Source organism: Hemitrygon akajei, chromosome 23 (assembly GCF_048418815.1).
Source record: "Hemitrygon akajei chromosome 23, sHemAka1.3, whole genome shotgun sequence".
Taxonomy (NCBI): Eukaryota; Metazoa; Chordata; class Chondrichthyes; order Myliobatiformes; family Dasyatidae; genus Hemitrygon; species Hemitrygon akajei.
Window position 1 is genome coordinate 66,728,375 of NC_133146.1, and position 22,383 is coordinate 66,750,757.

The 22,383-nt window shown below is 42.4% G+C and overlaps 1 protein-coding gene across 4 annotated transcripts in view; it reads right to left on the reverse strand.

Annotated features, from left to right (window-relative positions):
* sfxn4 (sideroflexin 4) overlaps nt 1-22,383 on the reverse strand; it is a 103,756-nt gene that overhangs the window by 57,695 nt on the left and 23,678 nt on the right. For 3 of the 4 annotated variants that reach the window (XR_012096149.1, XM_073027884.1, XM_073027883.1), the window contains one exon: nt 10,634-10,810. The exons of the other annotated variant lie outside the window; for it this stretch is intronic. Coding sequence is in view for 2 of the 3 variants with exons in the window: in XM_073027884.1 (XP_072883985.1) it covers nt 10,634-10,810 (177 nt within the window). In the remaining variant the exon portion in view is untranslated. The remainder of the gene's footprint in view (nt 1-10,633; nt 10,811-22,383) is intronic. 4 annotated transcript variants of the gene reach the window in all.

Genomic DNA, 22,383 nt, shown 5'->3' on the forward strand with positions numbered 1-22,383 from the left:
GGCGATTTGACTCTACCTTATTGCAAGATCCGGACTTTATTAAATTTATGAAGGAGCAGATCGATTTCTTCTTTTCAACTAATTCCACGGATGATATCTCTTGCGGAACACTTTGGGACACTTTTAAAGCGTATATACGTGGACAGATTATCTCTTACTCTGTTGGTCTGAGAAAACGCATTAAGAAGGAAACTCTTTTATTGGTTGATAAAATTAAAGAGATTGACAAGAAATATTCGACCACTCCTAGTAGGGAGCTTTACAAACAAAGGGTTGAACTTCAAATGGAACATAGTTTATTACTTACATCTCCGATTGAAAATCAATTAATGAAAACCAGATCTGATTTTTATATACATAGTGATAAATCGGGTAAACTGTTAGCTAGTCAGCTGAAGAATGTTTTGGTTAAACGTCAAATCACTAAGATTCGTCAGCAGAATGGGGATTTGACAGTTAACCATGATGAGATAAATAAGTCTTTTCAAGACTTTTATACCTCCCTGTATCAATCTGAATTCCCTCAGGATCATAATACCATGTGTGATTTTCCTGGGAAATTGAATTTTCCAAAATTATCATCCGATGATCTTTCAGTATTAGATACTCCGATTACGGATGCAGAAATTAAAGGGGTTATTTCCTCAATGAATTCTGGGAAAGCACCAGGTCCAGATGGGTATACAGTAGAATTTTTAAAATGTTTTTCCGCTACTCTCTCTCCTTGGTTATGCAAGGTTTTTGAAGAAGCAATTAGATTGGGGAATTTGCCACAATCTTTTTATAGAGCTTCAATTTCTTTAATACTGAAGAAAGACCCTACTGACTGTGCATCTTATAGACCAATATCTTTATTGAATGTGGACTCCAAGATCTTTTCCAAGTTACTGGCTTCCAGGCTGGAGAAGGTATTACCCCAAATTATTTCGGAAGATTAAACCGGTTTTATTAAAAATCGCTATTCTTTTTTCAATGTTAGGAGATTACTGAATATTGTTTATACTCCTTCACATAGCACTTCAGAATGTGTTATTTCATTAGATGCGGAGAAAGCATTTGATAGAGTTGAATGGCCTTACTTATTTTATGTGTTGGAGAAGTTTAATTTTAGTCCGACATTCATTTCTTGGATTAAACTGATTTATCACACTTCAGTAGCCTCGGTGTTTACTAATAATCAAAGATCTCCCTTCTTTCGTTTATTTTGGGGCACTAGACAAGGTTGTCCTCTTAGCCCATTACTATTTAACATTGCTTTAGAACCTTTGGCAATTGCCATCAGAGAATCACAGGATATTTCAGGTATTAATCGTGGGACAGATATTCATAAGGTATCTTTGTATGCAGATGATTTATTATTATTCATTTCTAACCCTGAGAAATCTATTCCAGCAGTTCTATCATTGTTGGCTCAATTTAGTGAGTTTTCTGGGTATAAGTTAAATCTTAATAAGAGTGAATTGTTTCCTTTGAATAGACAGGTCCCAAGCTATGGTAATTTACCTTTTAAATTAATTAATGACTCTTTTATTTACTTAGGGATTAAAATCACAAAAAACCATAAAGAATTATTTAGGTTTAATTTTTTACCCTTAATTGATCAGATTAAAGGCTTGTTTACTAAGTGGTCACCATTATCTTTATCTCTGATAGGTAGGATTAATGCTATTAAGATGGTTATTTTACCTAAGTTTTTATATATTTTTCAAGCGGTACCAATTTTTATTCCAAAATCCTTTTTTACTAATGTTGATTCAAAAATTTCCTCATATATATGGCAGAATAAAAATCCCAGGTTAGGTAAAACATACTTACAGAAGACAAAGAAGGAAGGTGGGTTGGCATTACCTAATTTCAGATTTTATTATTGGGCAGTTAATATTAGATATTTGTTATGTTGGTTGAAAGACTGGGATGGTCCTTTTGGCCCTCATTGGGTGAGTTTGGAAATTAAATTGGTACCAGGTTATGCTCTGGGTTCTATTTTAGGGACTTCTCTCCCTTTTGCTCTTTCTAAATTGTCAAAACGAATTAACAACCCGATAGTTAAATATACCTTACGTATATGGTTTCAATTTCGGAAATTTTTCGGGTTGACTCAATTCGTTTTAAATATTCCTATTGTATCTACCGGTAATTGTTTTTTCCACCCTTCAATTATAGATCAAGCTTTTTTGGCTTGGAAAACTAAGGGTTTATTAAGATTTTCTGATTTAGTTTCGGACAAATGTTTTATGTCTTTTGAGCAATTATCTAATAAATATAATTTGCCTAGATTTCATTTTTTTAGATATTTACAGGTTAGGCATTTTTTAAGTATGGTACTTCCTACGTTTCCAAATTTTGTGTCTTCAGATATTTTGGAGAGTTTGTTTGAATTAAACCCTTTTCAAAAAGGGCTTATATCAAAACTTTATAATATAATTATGAAGATACGTTCAGTGCCCCTTGATAAGACCAAAAATGATTGGGAAAGAGAGCTTAATCTTATTATTCCTATTGAGAATTGGGATAGAATTCTTCAATTAGTTAATACATCATCTATATGTGCCAAACATTCATTAATACAATTTAAGGTCGTACATAGGGCCCATATGTCCAAGGATAAATTAGCTCATTTTTATTCTTATATAAACCCTATTTGTGATAGATGTCAATTGGAAATCGCGTCTTTAACTCATATGTTTTGGTCATGTCCGCTTTTGAAAAAATATTGGAAAGATATTTTTGATATTATCTCTGCGGTATTGAACATCGATTTACAACCCCATCCTATTACCGCAATTTTTGGTTTACCGATGATGGACTCACTTCATTTATCTCCTTCCGCCTGTCGAATGATTGCTTTTCTCACTTTGATGGCTAGAAGATCTATTTTGTTGAATTGGAAGGAAATTAATCCCCCCACTGTATTTCATTGGCTTTCTCAAACTATGTTATGTTTAAATTTAGAAAAAATTAGAAGTGGTGTATTCGATACTTCTATTAAATTTGAAAAGATATGGAGACCATTTATTCAATATTTTCATATGATGTAATATGACCCTGTTCCAAGCTTATTGGATTTTTCAGCTTTAATCTTATTTATGTTGAGAGGATCGGAGTTGACGACATTGATGTTTATGTATTCTTGTGAGATATTATAAACAGCCCTTTTTTTCCCCTCTTTTTTTAAGTTTTTCTTTTTTTTTTTCTTTTTTTGCTTTTTTTTCTTTAGATATTAGATTAGTAGTTTAGTCAATTTTACAAATATATTTTTTTCTTTTTTTTATATTATATATTATGAAATATCTAGATTTACCTTGTTCATACATATACTGTATGGTTCATGTTTTGGGAAAACTTATTTATACTGTAATCATTGCTTATGTATTCTTTCATGTGTAATGGGAATTTGTATGTTTGTAATCCCTTTATTAATATATCAATTGTATTTTGTTCATAATATTATTAGTACTAATAAAAAGATTGAAAAAGAAAAGAAAGTCTTCCACTGTTCCTCAACTGTCCCACCATATAGCCTGAGCTCCCAGTCTACACTAGCCGAATCCTCCCTCATCACATTGTAGTCTCCATTGTTTAGGCATAATACACTGGTTTTAGATTGAACCACTGCACCCTCCATTTGTATGAGAAACTCAATCATACTTTACAAGATAACTAATTAAAAGATCACTAATTTTACCTGTCTCATTGCACAGGACCAGATCTAAGGTAGCATGTTCCCTTGTAGGTTTAGTAACATGCTGTTCATGGTTGCATTCTACGAAGTCCTCCTCGAGGCTGCCTCAACCAACTTGATTCACCGAATCTATAGGCAAGTTAAAGTCCCTCATGATAACTGCTGTTCCATTCTAACATGCCTCATATTTCTCTGTATTACATAAAGAAATGGGTATTACATAAACTACCTCACCACTGGACACTGACAGAAATAACTAGAAATTTAAAAAGTCACTGTGCAATAAGATAGGTGGCATTCTGGATAATGAAGTAGACTTTCAAAGCTTGCAGAGAGATTTAGGCCAGTTAGAAGAGTGGGCTGAAAGATGGCAGATGGAGTTTAATGCTGATAAGTGTGAGGTGTTACATTTCGGTAGGACTAATCAAAATAGGACATACATGGTAAATGGTAGGGCATTGAAGAATGCAGTAGAACAGAGTGATCTAGGAATAATGGTGCATAGTTCCCTGAAGGTGGAATCTCATGTGGATAGGGTGGTGAAGAAAGTTTTTGGTATGCTGGCCTTTACAAATCAGCGCATTGAGTATAGGAGTTAGGATGTAATGTTAAAATTGTACAAGGTATTGGTGAGGCCAAATTTGGAGTATTGTGTACAGTTCTGGTCACCGAATTATAGGAAAGATGTCAACAAAATAGAGAGAGTACAGAGAAGATTAACTAGAATGTTACCTGGGTTTCAGCACCTAAGTTACAGAGAAAGGTTGAACAAGTTAGGTCTTTATTCTTTGCAGCGCAGAAGGTTGAGGGGGGGACTTGATAGAGGTATTTAAAATTATGAGGGGGATAGATAGAGTTGACATGGATAGGCTTTTTCCATTGAGAGTAGGGGAGTTTCAAACAAGAGGACATGATTTAAGAGTTAGGGGGCAAAAGTTTAAGGGTAACACAAGGGGGAATTTCTTTACTCAGGGAGCGGTAGCTGTGTGGAACAAGCTTCCAGTAGAAGTGGTAGAGGCAGGTTTGATTTTGTCATTTGAAAAAAAAAATTGGATAGGTATATGGACAGGAAAGGAATGGAGGGTTATGGGCTGAGTGCAGGTAGGTGGGACTAGGTGAGAGTAAGCGTTCGGCATGGACAAAAAGGGCCGAGATAGCCTGTTTCCGTGCTGTAATTGTTATATGGTTAATTAGTCTATGTAATTATAAATGAATATATTAACTACAATTACAATTAAAGACACACAACTCACGGCTGGTTTGTTGCCTCCCGGGTGCCAGGGTCAGGGATGTCTCTGATCGCGTGCACAGCATTCTGAGGTGGGAGGGTGATCAGCCAGATGTCGTGGTACATATCGATACCAATAACATAGGCAGAAAGAGTCAGGAGGTCCTGAAGAGTGAGTACAGAGAGCTTGGTAGGAAGTTGAAAGACAGAACCTCGAGGGTAGTAATCTCCAGATTGCTGCCTGTGCCACGTGCCAGTGAGGGTAAGAGTAGGATGCTCTAGCAGATGAACATGTGGCTGAGAAACTGGTGTAGGGGGCAGGGTTTCAGATTCCTAGATCATTGGGACCTCTTCTGGGGCAGGTGGGACCTATACAGGAGAGACGGGTTACACCTGAACTACAAGGGGACCAATATACTTGCAGGGAGGTTTGCTAGTGTTAGTGGGGAGGGTTTAAACTAGACTTGCAGGGGGATGGGAACCAGAGTGCCAGAGTAGATAGTGGAACGGGGGTAAAAATAAATGATGTTAGTAGTTCATGCAAAGTCACAAATAGTAAGGTTGTGTGTGGTGGTAATAATCTTCTGAGATGTGTATATTTCAATGCGAGGAGTATTGTGGGAAAGGCAGATGAGCTGAGGACCTGGATTGACACATGGAATTATGACATCATAGCCATTTCTGAAACTTGGCTACAGGAGGGGCAGGACTGGCAGCTCAATCTTCCAGGGTTCTGATGTTTCAGACGTGATAGAGGCAGAGGGATGAAGGGTGGGGGGTGGGGGGGGGGGGGCTTTGCTAGTCAGGGAAAATATTACAGCAGTGCTTCAGCAGGAAAGATTAAAGGGCTTGTCTACTGAGACCATATGGGTGGAGCTGAGAAACAGGATTTTTCAGATCGCGTCCATGATATCTTGAAGTGGGAAGGAGAACAGCCAGAGGTCGTGGTACATATTGGTACCAACGACATAGGTAGGAAAAGGAAGGAAGTCCTGAAAACAGACTATGGGCAGTTAGGAAGTAAGTTGAGAAGCAGGACCTCAAAGGTAGCCATCTCGGGATTACTGCCTGTGCCACGTGACAGTGAATGAGGTGGAGGATAAATGCCTGGTTGAGGGATTGGGGCAGGGGCAGGGGCAGGATTCAGATTTCTGGATCATTGGGACCTCTTTAGGGGCAGGTGTGACCTGTACAAAAAGGATAGGTTGCACTTGAATCCCAGGGGGACCAATATCCTGGCAGAGAGATTTGCTAAGGCTATTGGGAAGAGTTTAAATTAGAATTGCTGGGGGGTAGGAAATGAAGTGTTGTGACGGAGGAAAGGGAGATTGGCTCACAAACAGAAAGCTTGGAGACAGCACGAAAGGGAGGATAGACAGGTGATAAAGAAGGTACGCGTTCAGACCGATGGTTTGAGATGTGTCTATTTTTATGCGAGGAAAATTATGAACAAAGCGGTGCTTAGAGCGTGGATCAGCACTTGAAGCTATGATGTTGTGGCCATTACAGAGAATTGGATGGTGCAGGGGCAGGAATGGCTATTTCAAGTGCCAGGCTTTAGATGTTTCAGAAAGGACAGGGATGGAGGCGAAAGAGGTGGAGACATGGCACTGTTGATCAGGGATAGTGCCACGGCTGCAGAAAAGGAGGAAATCATGGAGGGGTTGTCAACGGAATCTCTGTGGGTAGAAGTTAGGAATAGGAAGCGGTCAATAACTCTACTGGGTATCTATAGAATAGTACAGTACAGGCCCTTCAGCCCACAATGTTCTGCTGACCCTTAAACCCTGCCTCCCATATATCCCCCCACCTTAAACTCCTCCATACACCTGTCTAGTTGTCTCTTAAATTGCACTAGTGTATCTGCCTCCACCACAGCCTCAGGCAGTGCATTCCATGCACCAACCACTCTCTGAGTGAAAAACCTTCCTCTAATATCCCCTTGAACCTCCCACCCCTTACCTTAAAGCCATGTCCTCTTGTATTGAGCAGTGGTGCCCTGGGGAAGAGGCACTGGCTGTCCATTCTATCTATTCCTCTTAATATCTTGTATACCTCTATCATGTCTCCTCTCATCCTCCTTCTCTCCAAAGAGTAAACCCTTAGCTCCCTTAATCTCTGATCATAATGCATACTCTCTAAACCAGGCAGCATCCTGGTAAATCTCCTCTGTACCCTTCCAATGCTTCCACATCCTTCCTATAGTGAGGCGACCAGAACCAGACACAGTACTCCAAGTGTGGCCTAACCAGAGTTTTATAGAGCTGCATCATTACCTCGCAACTCTTAAACTCTATCCCTCGACTTATGAAAGCTAACACCCCATAAGCTTTCTTAACTACCCTATCTACCTGTGAGGCAACTTTCAGGGATCTGTGGGCATGTACCCCCAGATCCCTCTGTTCCTCCACACTATCAAGTATCCTGCCATTTACTTTGTACTCTGCCTTGGAGTTTGTCCTTCTAAAGTGTACCACGTCACACTTCTCCGGGTTGAACTCCATCTGCCACTTCTCAGCCCACTTCTGCATCCTATCAATGTCACTCTGCAATTGTAGACAATCCCCTACACTATCCACAACATCACCAACTTTTCTGTCATCTGCAAACGTCAACCCACCCTTCTACCCCTACATCCAGGTCGTTAATAAAAAAAAATCACAAAAAGTAGGGATCCCAGAACCGATCCTTGTGGGACACCACTAGTCACAATCCTCCAATCCGAATGTACTCCCTCCACCACGACCCTCTGCTTTCTGCAGGCAAGTCAATTCTAAATCCACCTGGCCAAACTTCCTTGGATCCCATGACTCCTGACTTTCTGAATAAGCCTACTATGTGGAACCTTATCAAATGCCTTACTGAAATCCATGTAGATCACATCCACTGCACTACCCTCATCTATATGCCTGGTCACCTCCTCAAAGAACTCTATCAGGCTTGTTAGACACGATCCGTCCTTCACAAAGCCATGCTGATTGTCCCTGATCTAAATGCCAATAGATCCTATCCCTAAGAATCTTTTCCAACAGCTTTCCCATCACAGACGTAAGACTCACTTGTCTATAATTACCCGGATTATCCCTACTATCCTTTTTGAACAAGGGGACAACATTTACCTCCCTCCAATCCTCCGGTACCATTCCCGTGGACAACGGGGACATAAAGATCCTAGCCAGAGGCTCAGTAATCTCTTCCCTCTCCTCATGGAGCAGCCTGGGGAATATTCCATCAGGCCCCAGGGACTTATCCATCCTAATGTATTTTAACAACTCCAACAACTCCTCTCCCTTAATATCAACATGCTCCAGAACTTCAACCTCACTCATATTGTCCTCACCGTCATCAAGTTCCCTCTCATTGGTGAATACCGAAAAGGAGTATTCATTGAGTACCTCACTCACTTGCACAGCCACCAGGCACATCTTCCCACCTTTATCTCTAATCGGTCCTAACTTCACTCCTGTCATCCTTTTGTTCTTCACATAATTGAAGAATACCTTGGGGCTTTCCTTTACCCTACTCGTCAAGGCCTTCTCATGCCTCCTTCTTGCTCTCCTCAGCCCCTTCTTAAGCTCCTTTCTTGATACCCTATATTCCTCAATAGACCCATCTGATCCTTGTTTCCTAAACCTCATGTGTGCTGTCTTCTTCCACCTGACTAGATTTTCCACCTCACTTGTCACCCATAGTTCCTTCATCCTACCATTCTTTATCTTCCTCCCAGGACAAATTTATCCCTAACATCCTGCAAGAGATCCCTAAACATCGGCCACATGTCCATAGTACATTTCCCTGCAAAAACATCATCCCAATTCACACCCACAAGTTCTCGCCTTATAGCCTCATCATTTGCCCTTCCCCAATTAAAAATTCTCCTGTCCTCTCTGATTCTATACTTTTCCATGATAATGCTAAAGGCCAGGGAGCGGTGGTCACTGTCCCCCAGATGCTCACCCACTGAGAGATCTGAGACCTGACCCGGTTCATTACCTAATACTAGATCTAGTATGGCGTTCCCCCTCGTTGGCCTGTCAACATACTGTGACAGGAATCCATCCTGGACACACTTAACAAACACTGCCCCATCTAAAACATTGGAACTAATCAGATGCCAATCAATATTAGGGAAGTTAAAGTCACCCATGATAACAACCCTGTTATTTTTGCACCTTTCCAAAATCTGCCTCCCAATCTGCTCCTCGGTATCTCTGCTGCTACCAGGAGGCCTATAGAATACTCCCAATAGAGAAACTGCTCCCTTCCTGTTCCTGACTTCCACCCATACTGACTCAAAAGAGGATCCTGCTACATTACCCACCCTTTCTGCAGCTGTAATCGTATCCCTGACCTGTAATGCCACCCCTCCTCCCCTTTTCCCTCCCTCTCTATCCCTTTTAAAACACTAAAATCCAGGAAAATTGAGAATCCATTCCTGCCCTGGTGCCAGCCAAGTCTCTGTAATGGCCACTATATTATAATTCCATGTATGTATCCAAGCTCTCAGTTCATCACCTTTGTTCCTGATGCTTCTTGCATTGACGTACACGTACTTTAGCCCTTCTACCTTACTACCTTTACACCCTTTATTCTGCTTCTTTCCTCAAAGCCTCTTTATATGTTAGATCTTGCTTTAGTCCATGCAGTATACTTGCAGTTCTTTAACCTCCTTGCAGAACTTTATCCTCCTCGACCTCACTATCTGCTCTAACACTCTGGTTCCCCTCCCCCTGAAAATCTAGTTTGAATCCCCTGGAGCAGCACTAGCAAACCTTCCCACAAGGATATTAATCCCACTCCAGTTCAAGTGCAACCCGTCTCATCGGAACAGGTCACTCCTTCCCTGGAACAAGGCCCAATTGTCCAGAAACATGAAGCCCTCCCTCCTGCACCAACTCCTTAGCCACGTATTTAGCTACATTATCTTCCTATTTCTAGCCTCACTAGCACGTGGCACGGGTAGCAATCCTGAGATTGCAACCCTGGAGTTCCTATCCTTCAACATTGCACCTAACTCCCTAAACTCTCTTTGCAGGACTTCCTCCTTCTTCCTATCCACGTCATTGGTCCCTACATGGACCATGACATCTGGCTGCTCACCCTCCCTCTTGAGAATACAGAGAACTTGATCCAAGATATCGTGGACCCTGGCACCAGGGAGGCAACAGACCATCCGGGAATCTCGATCTCTCCCACAGAACCTCTTATCTGTCCACCTAACGAATGAAACCTCTATCACTACTGCTCTCCTCTTTTCCCTCCTTTCCTTCTGAGTTGAGAGTCCAGCCTTGGTGACAGAGACGCGACCACTGCAACTTGTCCCTGGTAGGTCGTCCCCACCAACAGTATCCAAAATGGTATACTTATTATTGATGGGAATGGCCACAGGGGTGCTCTGCTCTTCCTGTCTATTCCCCTTCCCTCTCCTGACAGTCACCCAGCTACCTGTCTCCTGACTCTTAGGGGTGACTATCTCCCTGAAACTCCCGTCTACTTCTGCCTCTGCCTCACGAATGATCCGAAGTTCATCCAGCTCCAGCTCCAGATCCCTAACTCGGTTTGTCAGGAGCTTCAGCTAGATGCACCTTTTAGTCATAAGGGACAATTGTGCTTGCCCTTACTTCCCACATACTGCAAACAGAGCACCCGACTGCCCAAACTGCTGCCTCCATTACCTACTTCTAAGTTAATTAGATTAATTAGAAGAGCTTACCCAGCCTTACCTCACTGGGAGCAAGCTCATCCTCAGCCTCTGCTCGCTGAAGCCTCTCGACCCAAAGCCTTCCTACTCTGTCTCCCATTACTCCGTCACCCGCTCCGTTAATCTGCTCGCATTTTAAACTCTCCCGCTGTCTCACAGGCTGAACTTCACACGCTTGTGCAGTCGTGCCCCATTCAAACTGCCGAAGAAATATTTTTTATAGACCATCCAATAGTAACAGGGACAGGAGAGCAGATAGGGAGACAGATACTGCAAAGGTGTAATAATAAGAGGGTTATCGTGGTGGGAGATTTTAATTTCCCAGATATTGATTGGAATCTCCCTAGAGTGAGGGGTTTAGATGGAGTGGAGTTTGTTAGGTGTGTTCAGGGAGGTTTCTTGACACAATATGTAGATAAGCCTACAAGAGGAGAGGCTGTACTTGATCTGGCATTGGGAAATGAACCTGGTCAGGTGTCAGGTCTCTCAGTAGGAGAGCATTTTGGAGATAGTGATCACAATTCTATCTCCTTTACCATAGCATTGGAGAGGGAGAGGAACAGACAAGTTAGGGAAATGTTTAAATGGAGTAAGGGGAAATATAAGGCTATCAGGCAGGAACTTGGAAGCATAAAATGGAAACAGATGTTCTCAGGGAAACATATGGAAGAAATGTGGCAAATATTCAGAGGATATTTGTGTGGGGTTCTGCATAGGTACGTTCCAATGAAACAGGGAAAGGATGGTAGGGTAAAGGAACTGTGGTGTACAAAGGCTGTTGTAAATCTAGTCAAGAAGAAAAGAAGTTTATGAAAGGTTCAAAAAACTAGGTAATGATAGAGATCTAGAAGATTATAAGGCTATCAGGAAGGAGCTTCAGAATGAAATTAGGAGAGGCAGAAGAGGCCATGGCGAACAGGATTAAGGAAAACCCCAAGGCATTCTACAAGTATGTGAAGAGCAAGAGGATAAGACGTGAAAGAATAGGACCCATGAAGTGTTACAATGGAAAGTGTGTATGGAACAGGAGGAGATAGCAGAGGTACTTAATGAATACTTTGCTTCAGTGTTCACTACAGAAAAGGATCTTGGCAATTGTAGGGATGACATGCAGCAGACTGAAAAGCTTGAGCATGTAGATATTAAGAAGAGGATGTGCTAGAGCTTTTGGAAAGCATCAAATTGGATAAGTCACTGGGACAAGATAGGATGTACCCCAGGCTACTGTGGGAAGTGAGGGAGGAGATTGCTGAGCATCTGATGATGACGGGAGATGTTCCGGAGGATTGGAAGGTTGCGGATGTTGTTTCCTTATTTAAGGAAGAGAGTAAAGATAGTCCAGGAAACTATAGGCCAGTGAGTCTTGCTTCAGTGGTTGGTAAGTTGATGGAGAAGATCCTGAAAGGCAAGATTTTTGAACATTTGGAGAGGAATATGATTAGGAATAGTCAGCATGGCTTTGTCAAAGGCAGGTTGTGCCTTACGAGCCTGATTGAATTTTTTGAGGATGTAACTAAGCACAGTGATGAAGGTAGAGCCATAGGTGTAGTGTATATGGATTTTAGCAAGGCATGATAAAGTACCCCATGCAAGGCTAATTGAGAAAGTAAGCAGGCATGGGATCCAAGGGTAAAATGCTTTGTGGATCCAGAACTGGCTTGCCCACCGAAGGCAAAGAATGGTTGTAGACAGGTTATATTGTGCATGGAGGCCGGTGACCAGTGGTGTGCCTCAGGGATCTGTTCTGGGACCTCTACTCTTTGTGATTTTTATAAATGACTTGGATGAGGAAGTGGAGGGATGGGTTAGTAAATTTGCAGATGACACAGAGGTTGGGTGTGTTGTGGATAGTGTGGAGGGCTGTCAGAGGTTACAATGGGACATCAATAGAATGCAAAACTGAGCTGAGAAGTGGCAGATGGAGTTCAACCCAGATAAGTGTGAAGTGGTTCATTTTGGTAGGTCAAATATGATGGCAGAATGCAGCATTAATGGTAAGACTCTTGGCATTGTGGAGGATCAGAGGGATCTTGGGGTCTGAGTCCATAGGACACTCAAAGCTGCTACGCAGGTTGACTCTGTGGTTAAGAGGGCATACAATGTATTGGCCTTTATGAACCGAGGGATTGAGTTTAAGAGTCGAGAGGTAATGTTGCAGCTATATAGGACTTTGGTCAGACTCCACTTTGAGAATTGTGCTCAATTCTGGTTGCCTCATTTCAGGAAGGATGTGGAAACCATAGAAAGTGTGCAGAGGAGATTTACAAGGATGTTTCCTGGATTGGGGAGCATGCCTTATGAGAATAGGTTGAGTGAACTCAGCCTTTTCTCCTTGGAGTGATGGAGGATGAGAGGTGACCTGATAGAGGTGCACAAGATAATGAGAGGCATTGATTGTGTGGATAGTCAGAGGCATTTTCCCCAGGGCTGAAATGGCTACCACAAGAAGGCATAGTTTTAAGGTGCTTGGAAGTTGGTACAGAGGAGATGTTAGGGTTTTTAAAAAATATATACAGAGAGTGGTGAGCGCCGGCGGCAGTGGTGGAGGTGGAAACGATAGGGTTTTTTAAGAGCCTTCTGGATAGGTACATGGAGCTTAGTAAAATAGAGGGCCATGGGTAAGCCTAGGTAGTTCTAAGGTATGGCACATTCGGCACAGCTTTGTGGGCCGAAGGGGCTGTACTGTGCTGTAGGTTTTCTATGTTTCTATGATGTGGTCACCCCAAAGTTGCAGGAGGCGAGTATCTGTGTGATCGTCCGGAGAAATGGAAATAAGCAGTTAGAGCAGAGCACCCCTGTGGCCATTCCCCTTAAAAACAAGTTTTCTGCTTTGGATCCATTTGTGGGGAATGACCTCCTGGGGGGAATGCCATGATGACCAGGTGATGGGCACTGAGCATGGCTCCATGGTGCAGAAGGAAAAGAGAGAGAAGAAGGGAGTGGTAGTGATAGGGGCCTCAATAGCAATGGTATGTCGCCTCCCAGGTGCCAGGGTCAGGGACGTCTCAGATCTAGTCCACAACATTTTGGAGAGAGAGGAGGAGCATTCAGATGTCTTGGTACATATTGGTACCAATGACATGGGAAGTAAAAGCACTGAAGTCCTAAAAGGAGAATTTAGAGAACGAGGTAGAAAGCTGAGAAACAGGACCTCCCAGGTAGTAATTTCTGGATTGTTATCTGTGCCATGCGCCAGTGAGGGTAGAGACAGGAAGATTTTGCAAATAAATGCACGGCTGTGAAGCTGGTTCAGGGGCAGGGCTTCAGGTTCTTGGATAATTGGGATCTCCTTAGGGAGGTATGACCTGTTCAAAAGTGACAAGTTGCACCTGAACCCGAGGGGGACCAATATTCTCACAAGCAGGTTCATTAGAGCTGCTGGGGAGGGTTTAAACTAATTTGGCAGGGGGGGTGGGAACCAGAGTGAAGGGACTCAGGATAGGACAGGTGGTAAAAAAGTAAAGATAGCATACAGTCTGACTGTCAGGAAGGGCAGAAAGGTGAGGGGACTTAGTTGCAGTTAACAGGCTGGGTATCAAATCATCAGGGTTGCAGAATCAGAAAGGATAGCAAATACTGTACTCAAGGTGTTGTACCTAAATGAGTGTAGTATAGAAATAAGGTAGATGATGTTGTTGCACTGTTACAGATTGCCAGGTATGATGTTGTGGCCATCACTAAATTGTAGCTGAAGGATGATTGGGAGCTGAATATCCAAAGTTACACGTTATATCAGAGGGATAGGAAGGCAGGCAGAGGGGGTGGTATCGCTCTACTGGCAAAGAGTGGCATCAAATCAGTAGAAAGATGTGACACAGGATTGGAAGATGTTGAATCCTTGTGGGTTGAGTTAAGAAACTATAAGGGTATGAGGACGTTGATGGCAGTTATATACAGGCCTCTCAATAGTGGCTGGGAGGTGGACCACAGGTTACAACAGGAAATAGAAAAGGCGAGTCAAAAGGTCAATGTTATGGTAGTCATGGGAGATTTTAATATGCAGGTTGATTGGGAAAAATCGGGTTGGTAGTGGATCTCAAGAGAATGAGTTTGTTGAATGCCCAAGAGTTAGCTTTTTAGAGCAGTTTGCTGTTGAGCTTAGCATAGAGTCAGCTATACTGGATTGGGTGTTAGGTAATGAACTGGACGCGGTTAGGTAATAACCTGGAGGTCACTCCAGATGGGAGAAAGGCAAAAGAAAGGAAACTATAGGCTGGTTAGTTTGACCTCAGTGGTTGGGAAGATTTTGAAGTCGATTATTAAAGATATGGTCTCAGGATACTTGGAGGCACATGATAAAATAGGCTGTAGTCAGCATGGTTTCCTCAAGGGAAAATCTTGCCTGACAATCCATTTGATCTGTTTTTCTGGAGCGGGACAAGAAGGGCAGCGTGAGAGCTAAATTCTGAAGGAGAGCAGTTTTTTAAAAAACTTAAGAGTACAAGAAGGGCGAGACTGTGCAGGTGTGAGACATAGACAGGACAGCGTGGTGAGTTTAAAAAGACCACCCTATACAGTGGGCAGCGGAGTGAGTGGCAGCAGAGTGTAGGGCTTTGGCGGTACTGGGAAGAGGCGAGAGAAAGGCACCAACTCTTTTACTCCCCTTGGCGAATCGGCCCGGACAGACTGAGGAACAGCAGGGCTCACACAGCTAAAGGTACAAGCTAATGGTTTAAAAAGTTCATATGTTTGGTGAGGTAAGTGGGTGAGTAGACTTATTTTTCCTTGTTTCACTCCTGTAGAATTAGGTAGCATGTCTGCAGGATTAGCGCTTTGTTCAGGGTGTCAGATGTGGGAATCCTGGGAGACCTCCAGCTTCCCTGATGGCCACATCTACGCCAGGTGCACCAAGATGCAGCTCCTCAGAGACCATGTTAGAGATCTGGAGCTGCAGCTTGACGACCTACTGCTTATTAGGGAAAGTGAAGAGGTGATAGACAGGAGCTACAGGGAGGTAGTCATCCCTAGGCTACAGGGGTCAGAAAACTGCATGACTGTCAGCAGAGGGAAGGGAAATGCCTGGATAGTGGAGAGCACCCCTGTGGCTGCCCCCCTCAGCAACAAGTACATCATTTTGCTACCTGTGCCACATGCTAGCGAGGGCAAGAATAGTAGGATCAGGCAGATGAATGCATGGCTGAGACTGGTGCAGGGGGCAGGGTTTCAGATTCTTGGATCATTGGGTTCTCTTCTGGGGGAAGTATAACCTGTTCAAAAAGGGCGGGTTACACCTGAACCGGAAGGGGACCAATATCCTGGCAGGAAGGTTTAATAGAGCTGTTAGGGAGGGTTTAAACTAATTTGGCAGGGGGAGGGTTTAAACTAATTTGGCAGGGGGATGGGAACCGGAATGATAGAGCGGAGGAGGGGAAAAAACAGAAATAAATCTAAGCTAGTGAGCAGTAAAGATGTCAGGAAGGACAGACAGGTGATGGGGCAAATTTGCAGCCATTGGGATGAGTTGCAGTGCAATCAAAGCAAAAAGTACCAAATACTGGACTTAAGGTGTTATACTTAAATGCACACAGCATAAGGAATAAGGTGGATGATCTTGTCGTACAGCTACAGATTGGCAGGTATGATGTTGTGGCCATCACTGAGACGTGGCTAAAGGATGCACGTCTCTGGGAGCTGAACATCTAAGGATACACGGTGTATCGGAAGGATAGGCAGGTAGGCAGAGGGGGTGGCGTGGCTTTATTGGTAAGAAATGATATTAAATCATTAGAAAGAGGTGACATAGGATCGGAAGGTGCAAAATCTTTACGGGTTGACCTAAGAAATTGCAGGGGTAAAAGGACCCTGATGGCAGTTATATACAGGCCTCCTAACAGCTGCAGAGATGTGGACTACAAATTACAACAGGAAATTAAAAAGGCTTGCCAGAAGGGCAGTGTTATGATAATTGTGGGGGATTTTAACATGCGAGTGGACTGGGAAAATCAGGCTGGCACTGGATCTCAAGAGAGAGAACTTGTAGAATGTCTATGAGATGGCTTTTTAGAACAGCTTGCTGTTGAGCCCACTAGGGTATTATGTAATGAACCAGAGGTGATCAGAGATTGAGGTAAAGGAACCCTTAGGAGGCGGTGATTGTAACATGATTGAGTTCACTGTGAAACTTGAGAAAGAGAAGCCAAAATCCGATGTGTCAGTATTTCAGTGGAGTAAAGGAAATTACAGTGGCATGAGAGAGGAACTGGCCAAAGTTGACTGGAAAGGGACCCTAGCAGGAAAAACAATAGACAATAGACAGTAGGTGCAGGAGTAGGCCATTCGGCCCTTCTAGCCAGCACCGCCATTCACTGTGATCATGGCTGATCATACACAATCAGTACCCCGTTTCTGCCCGCTCCCCATATCCCTTGACCCCGCTATCTATAAGAGCTCTATCTAACTCTCTCTTGAATGCATCCAGAGACTTGGCCTCCACTGCCTTCTGGGGCAGAGCATTCCACATATCCACCACTCTCTGGGTGAAAAAGTTTTTCCACATCTCTGTTCTAAATGGCCTACCCCTTATTCTTAAACTGTGGTCTCTAGTTCTGGACTCACCCATCAGCTGGAACATGCTTCCTGCCTCCAGTGTGTCCAATCCCTTAATAATCTTATATGTTTCAATCAGATCCCCTCTCATCCTTCTAAATTCCAGTGTATTTAGACGGCAGAGCAGCAGTGGCTGGAGTTATGCGAGAAGTGAGGGAGGTGCAAGACAGATATATTCCAAAAAAGAAGAAATTTTCAAATGGAAAAAGGATGCAACCGTGGCTGACAAGAGAAGTCAAAGCCAAAGTAAAAGCAAAGGAGAGGGCATACAAGGAAGCAAAAATTAGAGGTAAGACAGAGGATTGGTAAGTTTTTAAAAGCTTACAAAAGGAAACTAAGGTCATTAAGAGGGAAAAGATGAACTATGAAAGGAAGCTAGCAAATAATATCAAAGAGGATACTAAAAGCTTTTTCAAGTATATAAACAGTAAAAGACAGGTGAGAGTAGATATAGGACCAATAGAAAATGATGCTAAAGAAATTGAAAAGGGAGATAAGGAGATGGCAGAGGAACTGAATGAGTATTCTGCATCAGTCTTCACTGAAGAAGACATCAGCAGTATACCAGACACTCAAGGGTGTCAGGGAAGAGAAGTGTGCGCAGACACAATTAAGACAGAGAAGGTACTCAAGAAGCTGAATAGTTTAAGGGTGGATAAATCTCCCGGACCAGATGGAATGCACCCTCATGTTCTGAAGGAAGTAACTGTGGAGATTGCAGAGGCATTACCAATGATCTTTCAAAAGTCAATAGATTCTGGCATGGTTCCGGAGGACTGGAAGATTGCAAATGTCACTCCGCTATTTAAAAAGGGGGCAAGGAAGCAAAAAGGAAATTATATAGACCTGTTAGCTTGACATCGGTGGTTGGGAAGTTGTTGGAGTCGATTGAGGATGAGGTTACGGAGTACCTGGATTCATATGACAAGATAGGCCAAACTCAGCATGGTTTCCTTGAAGGAAAATCCTGCCTGACAAACCTATTGCCATTTTTGGAGGAAATTACAAGTAGGCTAGACAAGGGAGATGCAGTGGATGTTGTGTATTTGGATTTTCAGAAGGCCTTTGACAAGGTGCCGCACATGAGGCTGCTAAACAAGATAAGATCCCATGGAATTACAGGAAAGTTACATACGTGGATAGAGCATTGGCTGATTGGCAGGAAACAGAGAGTGGGAATAAAGAGATCCCATTCTGGTTGGCTGCCAGTTACCAGTGGTGTTCCACAGGGGTCTGTGTTGGGGCCGCTTCTTTTTATGTTGTGTATCAACAATTTGGATTATGGAATAGATGGCTTTGTGGCTAAGTTTGCTGATGATACAAAGATAGGTGGAGGGGCTGGTAGTGCTGAGGAAACAGAGAGTCTGCAGAGAGACTTGGATAGATTGGGGGAATGGGCAAAGAAGTGGCAAATTAATTACAATGTTGGAAAGTGTATGGTCATGCACTTTGGTAGAAGAAATAAACAGGGAGACTTTTATTTAAATGGGGAGAGAATTCAAAGTTCTGAGATGCAACAAAACTTGGGAGTCCTCCTGCAGGATACCCTTAAGGTTAACCTTCAGGTTGAGTCGGTGGTGAAGAAGGCAAATACAATGTTGGCATTCATTTCTAGAGGAATAGAATATAAGAGCAGGGATGCGATGTTGAGGCTCTATAAGGCACTGGTAAGACCTCACTTGGAGTACTGTGTGCAGTTTTGGGCTCCTTATTTAAGAAAGGATGTGCTGACGTTGGAGAGGGTTCAAAGAAGATTCACTAGAATGATTCCGTGAATGAGAGGGTTAACATATTGAGGAACGTTTGCTTGCTCTTGGACTGTACTCCTTGGAGTTTAAAAGAATGAAGGGGGACCTCATAGAAACATTTCAAATGTTAAAAGGCATGGACAGAGTGGATGTGGCAAAGTTGTTTCCCATGGTGGGGGAGTCTAGTATGAGAGAGCATGACTTAAGGATTGAAGGGCACCCATTCAGAACAGAGAAGTGAAGAAATTTTTTTAGCCAGAAGGTGATGAATCTGTGGACTTTGTTGCCAGGGGCGGCAGTGGAGGCCAAGTCATTGGGTGTATTTAAGGCAGAGATTGACAGGTATCTGAGTAGCCAGGGCATAAAGGTTATGGTGAGAAGGTGGGGGGGAGTGGGACTAAATGGGAGAATGGATCAGCTCATGATAAAATGGTGCAGCAGACTCGATGGGCCGAATGGCCGACTTCTGCTCCTTTGTCTTATGGTCTTATAGAATTCTTTAAAGGAACAACGAGCAGGATAGTCAAATGAGTATTGGTTGATTATGTGTTCTTGGATTTTCAGAAGGCCTTTGACAAGGTGCCATACAAGGCTGCTTAATAAGCTACAAGCCCAAGGTATTTCAGGAAAGATTCTAACTTTATCCATGTGGTTGATTTGCAGAAGGCAAAGAGTTAGAATAAAGGGAGCCTTTTCTGAATGGCTGTCAGTGATTAGTGGTGTTCCACAGGGGTCTGTGTTGGGACCAATTCTTCTCATGTTATTTGTCAATAATTTGTATGATGGAATTGATGGCTTTGTTGTAAAGTTTGCAGATGATATGAAGACAGATGGAGGGACAGGTAGTTTTGAGGAAGTAGAAGCTACCGAAGGACTTAGACTGATTAGGAGAATGGACAAAGAAATAGCAGATGGTATACACTGTCTGGAAGTGTATAGTTATGTACTTTGGTAAAAGAAATGAAAGGATTGACTATTTTCTAAATAGAGAGAAGATATAAAATACTGAGGTGCAAAGGTACTTGGAGTCCTTGTGCAAGATACTCTCATGGTTAATTTACAGGTTGAGTCTGTGGTGAACAAGATAAAGGTGATGTTAGCATTCATTTCAAGAAGACTCGAAAATAAAAGCAAGGATGCAATGTTGAGACTTTATAAAGCACTGGTGTGGCCTCATTTGGAGTATTGTGAACACTTTTGGGCCCTTTATCTTAGAAAGGATGTATTGAGTTTTTCCGGTGACGTCATTATCGAGAATGGCAGCTTTAAGTCACTAGCGAGGCGGACACTGGGCCTCGTTCAGGCAAAGCAGCAAATATGTTCGAAATGCTGAAAGAAATAAAGCAGCAGCTCCGTGATATTAAGGCAGAGCTCGCCAGCGTTAATCAAAAAATAGCGGTGGCAGAGACTCGAATTGAGAAGGTGGAAAATCACGTTCAAAACGTGGAACAGATACTGAGTAAGACAATAAAAATATTACATCACCAAGGAGGCAAACTGCTTGACCTGGAGGGAAGATCACGGCGGAAAAATATCAGAATCTACAATGTTCCCGAAGGAGCGGAGGGCTCGTCTATGACAGAGTTTGTCAGAAAGTTACTGCGAGACGCGCTGGATGTTCCCCCGGCTATGAAGCTGGAAGTCAAAAGAGCCCACCGTGCAATAGTCCCAAAACCTACCCAGGATAGAAAGCCACGCTCAATAATAATTAAATTCTTTCGGTACAGCACCAAGGCGGAGATTCTACCAAGGGCCTGGGGTAAGAAGAGAGTGTTTTTAGAGGATAAATTAATATATTTCGAACAAGATTACCCCCCTGCGGTCCTCCAGAAACACAAAGAACACTCCGAAGTAAAGCGAGTACTAAAGCAAAATAAGATCAGATTTCAAACTCCGTACCCTGCTAAACTTTGAGTGTTTTCTGACAACTGGACGCGGTTGTAACAGACAGTGGAAGAGGCGACTACAGACAAGAAGGCTAGAGGGTTGCCCGTCAGCATGACCAAAACGAGGGAAAGCCTGACTGAAGAATTATCCCGCTCTGCTTGGGAAATAATGTGAGAATCGAGAAGGCAGGAGACGGGAGGAGGCCAAGAGAAATTTATCAGGAAGAGACAGGGAGTTTCCCAAAGACAGTCCGCACCCCCTTCAGAAGAGCCATAAGGTTTGGCTAACTTTAAAAATCTTGAAAAGCTGAAGGGAAGCAAAAGTACACGGTGATATACCTATCTCGAGAAATACTTATTATTATGTGGATTTTATACTACTTAGTTGTTATTCTTTACTTGCTCACTTACTCCTTTTTCCCCACCAAAATTAGTATATATATATATGTGTGTGTGTGTGTGTGTGTGTGTGTGTGTGTGTGTGTGTGTGTGTGTGTATATATCTATATATATATAGGAGGAGTACACAGGGAAATCTTTTCTGTGTAATGGATTTGTTCACTGACTTTTATGAATACTGCAATGGGGGCCCTCAACTCACAAGTAGGAGGGATTATCCCCCACAGCTAGACATTTCCTCTAGCTCAACGCAGGGTCATCTACTAGAGACCTCAGCCTTGGAATCACACGTTCGTTGCCATTTTTGTTATTATTTCAGTTTCTTGGTTTTTATTTGTTCAGGAAGTAGATCGATTAAGTTTTATTCTAATTTCAATGATACGTTGATAGATAAATACAGATGGCTAAGGACAAGGTAAAATTCATTTCTTTTAATGTCAATGGGCTATTAAATCCAAACAATCTTAAGAGAATTTTATCCAAAATGAAAAAAGAACAAGCCCATGTAGTACATTTACAGGAAACTCATTTAAGTGAATAATGAGCATAAAAAACTAAAGAGAATGGGCTTCACTAATCTGTTTTTCTCCTCATATAAATCAGGACATAGGAGAGGAGTTGCTATTCTTATCTCAAGTAAGCTAAATTTTGAAAAAGTATTCAAAATGGGAGATAAAGAGGGCAGATATATTCTGATAAGGGGGAATATAGACGGCAATTCAGTTACTCTATTGAATATATACGCACCCCCGGGAAGTGATATTGGTTTCTTTCAGAAATTTACTGATATTATGGTAGCGAAAACAGAAGGTCTCCTGATATGTGGGGGAGATTTAAATTTACAATTACAACCAAACTTAGACTCTTCCAATAGAAAAACCTATGAAACAAAATCTTTACATAAGAAAGTTAATACACTTTTTGAGGATGTTGGTTTAATTGATATATGGAGGGACCTTTTCCCCGACAGAAGGGATTATACTCATTATTCTGCTTGCCATTCTGTATATACAATAGACTATTTCATAACATTTGGAAAAGACAAAGACAAAATAAACACCTGTGGAATTGGGACAATAGATGTAAGTGACCATGCACCTATATATTTATCTCTTGATTTTGACCTACAACCAAAGAATACTATTTGGAAACTAAATTCAAGTCTACTCAATGATCCGTACTTTAAGGAACAA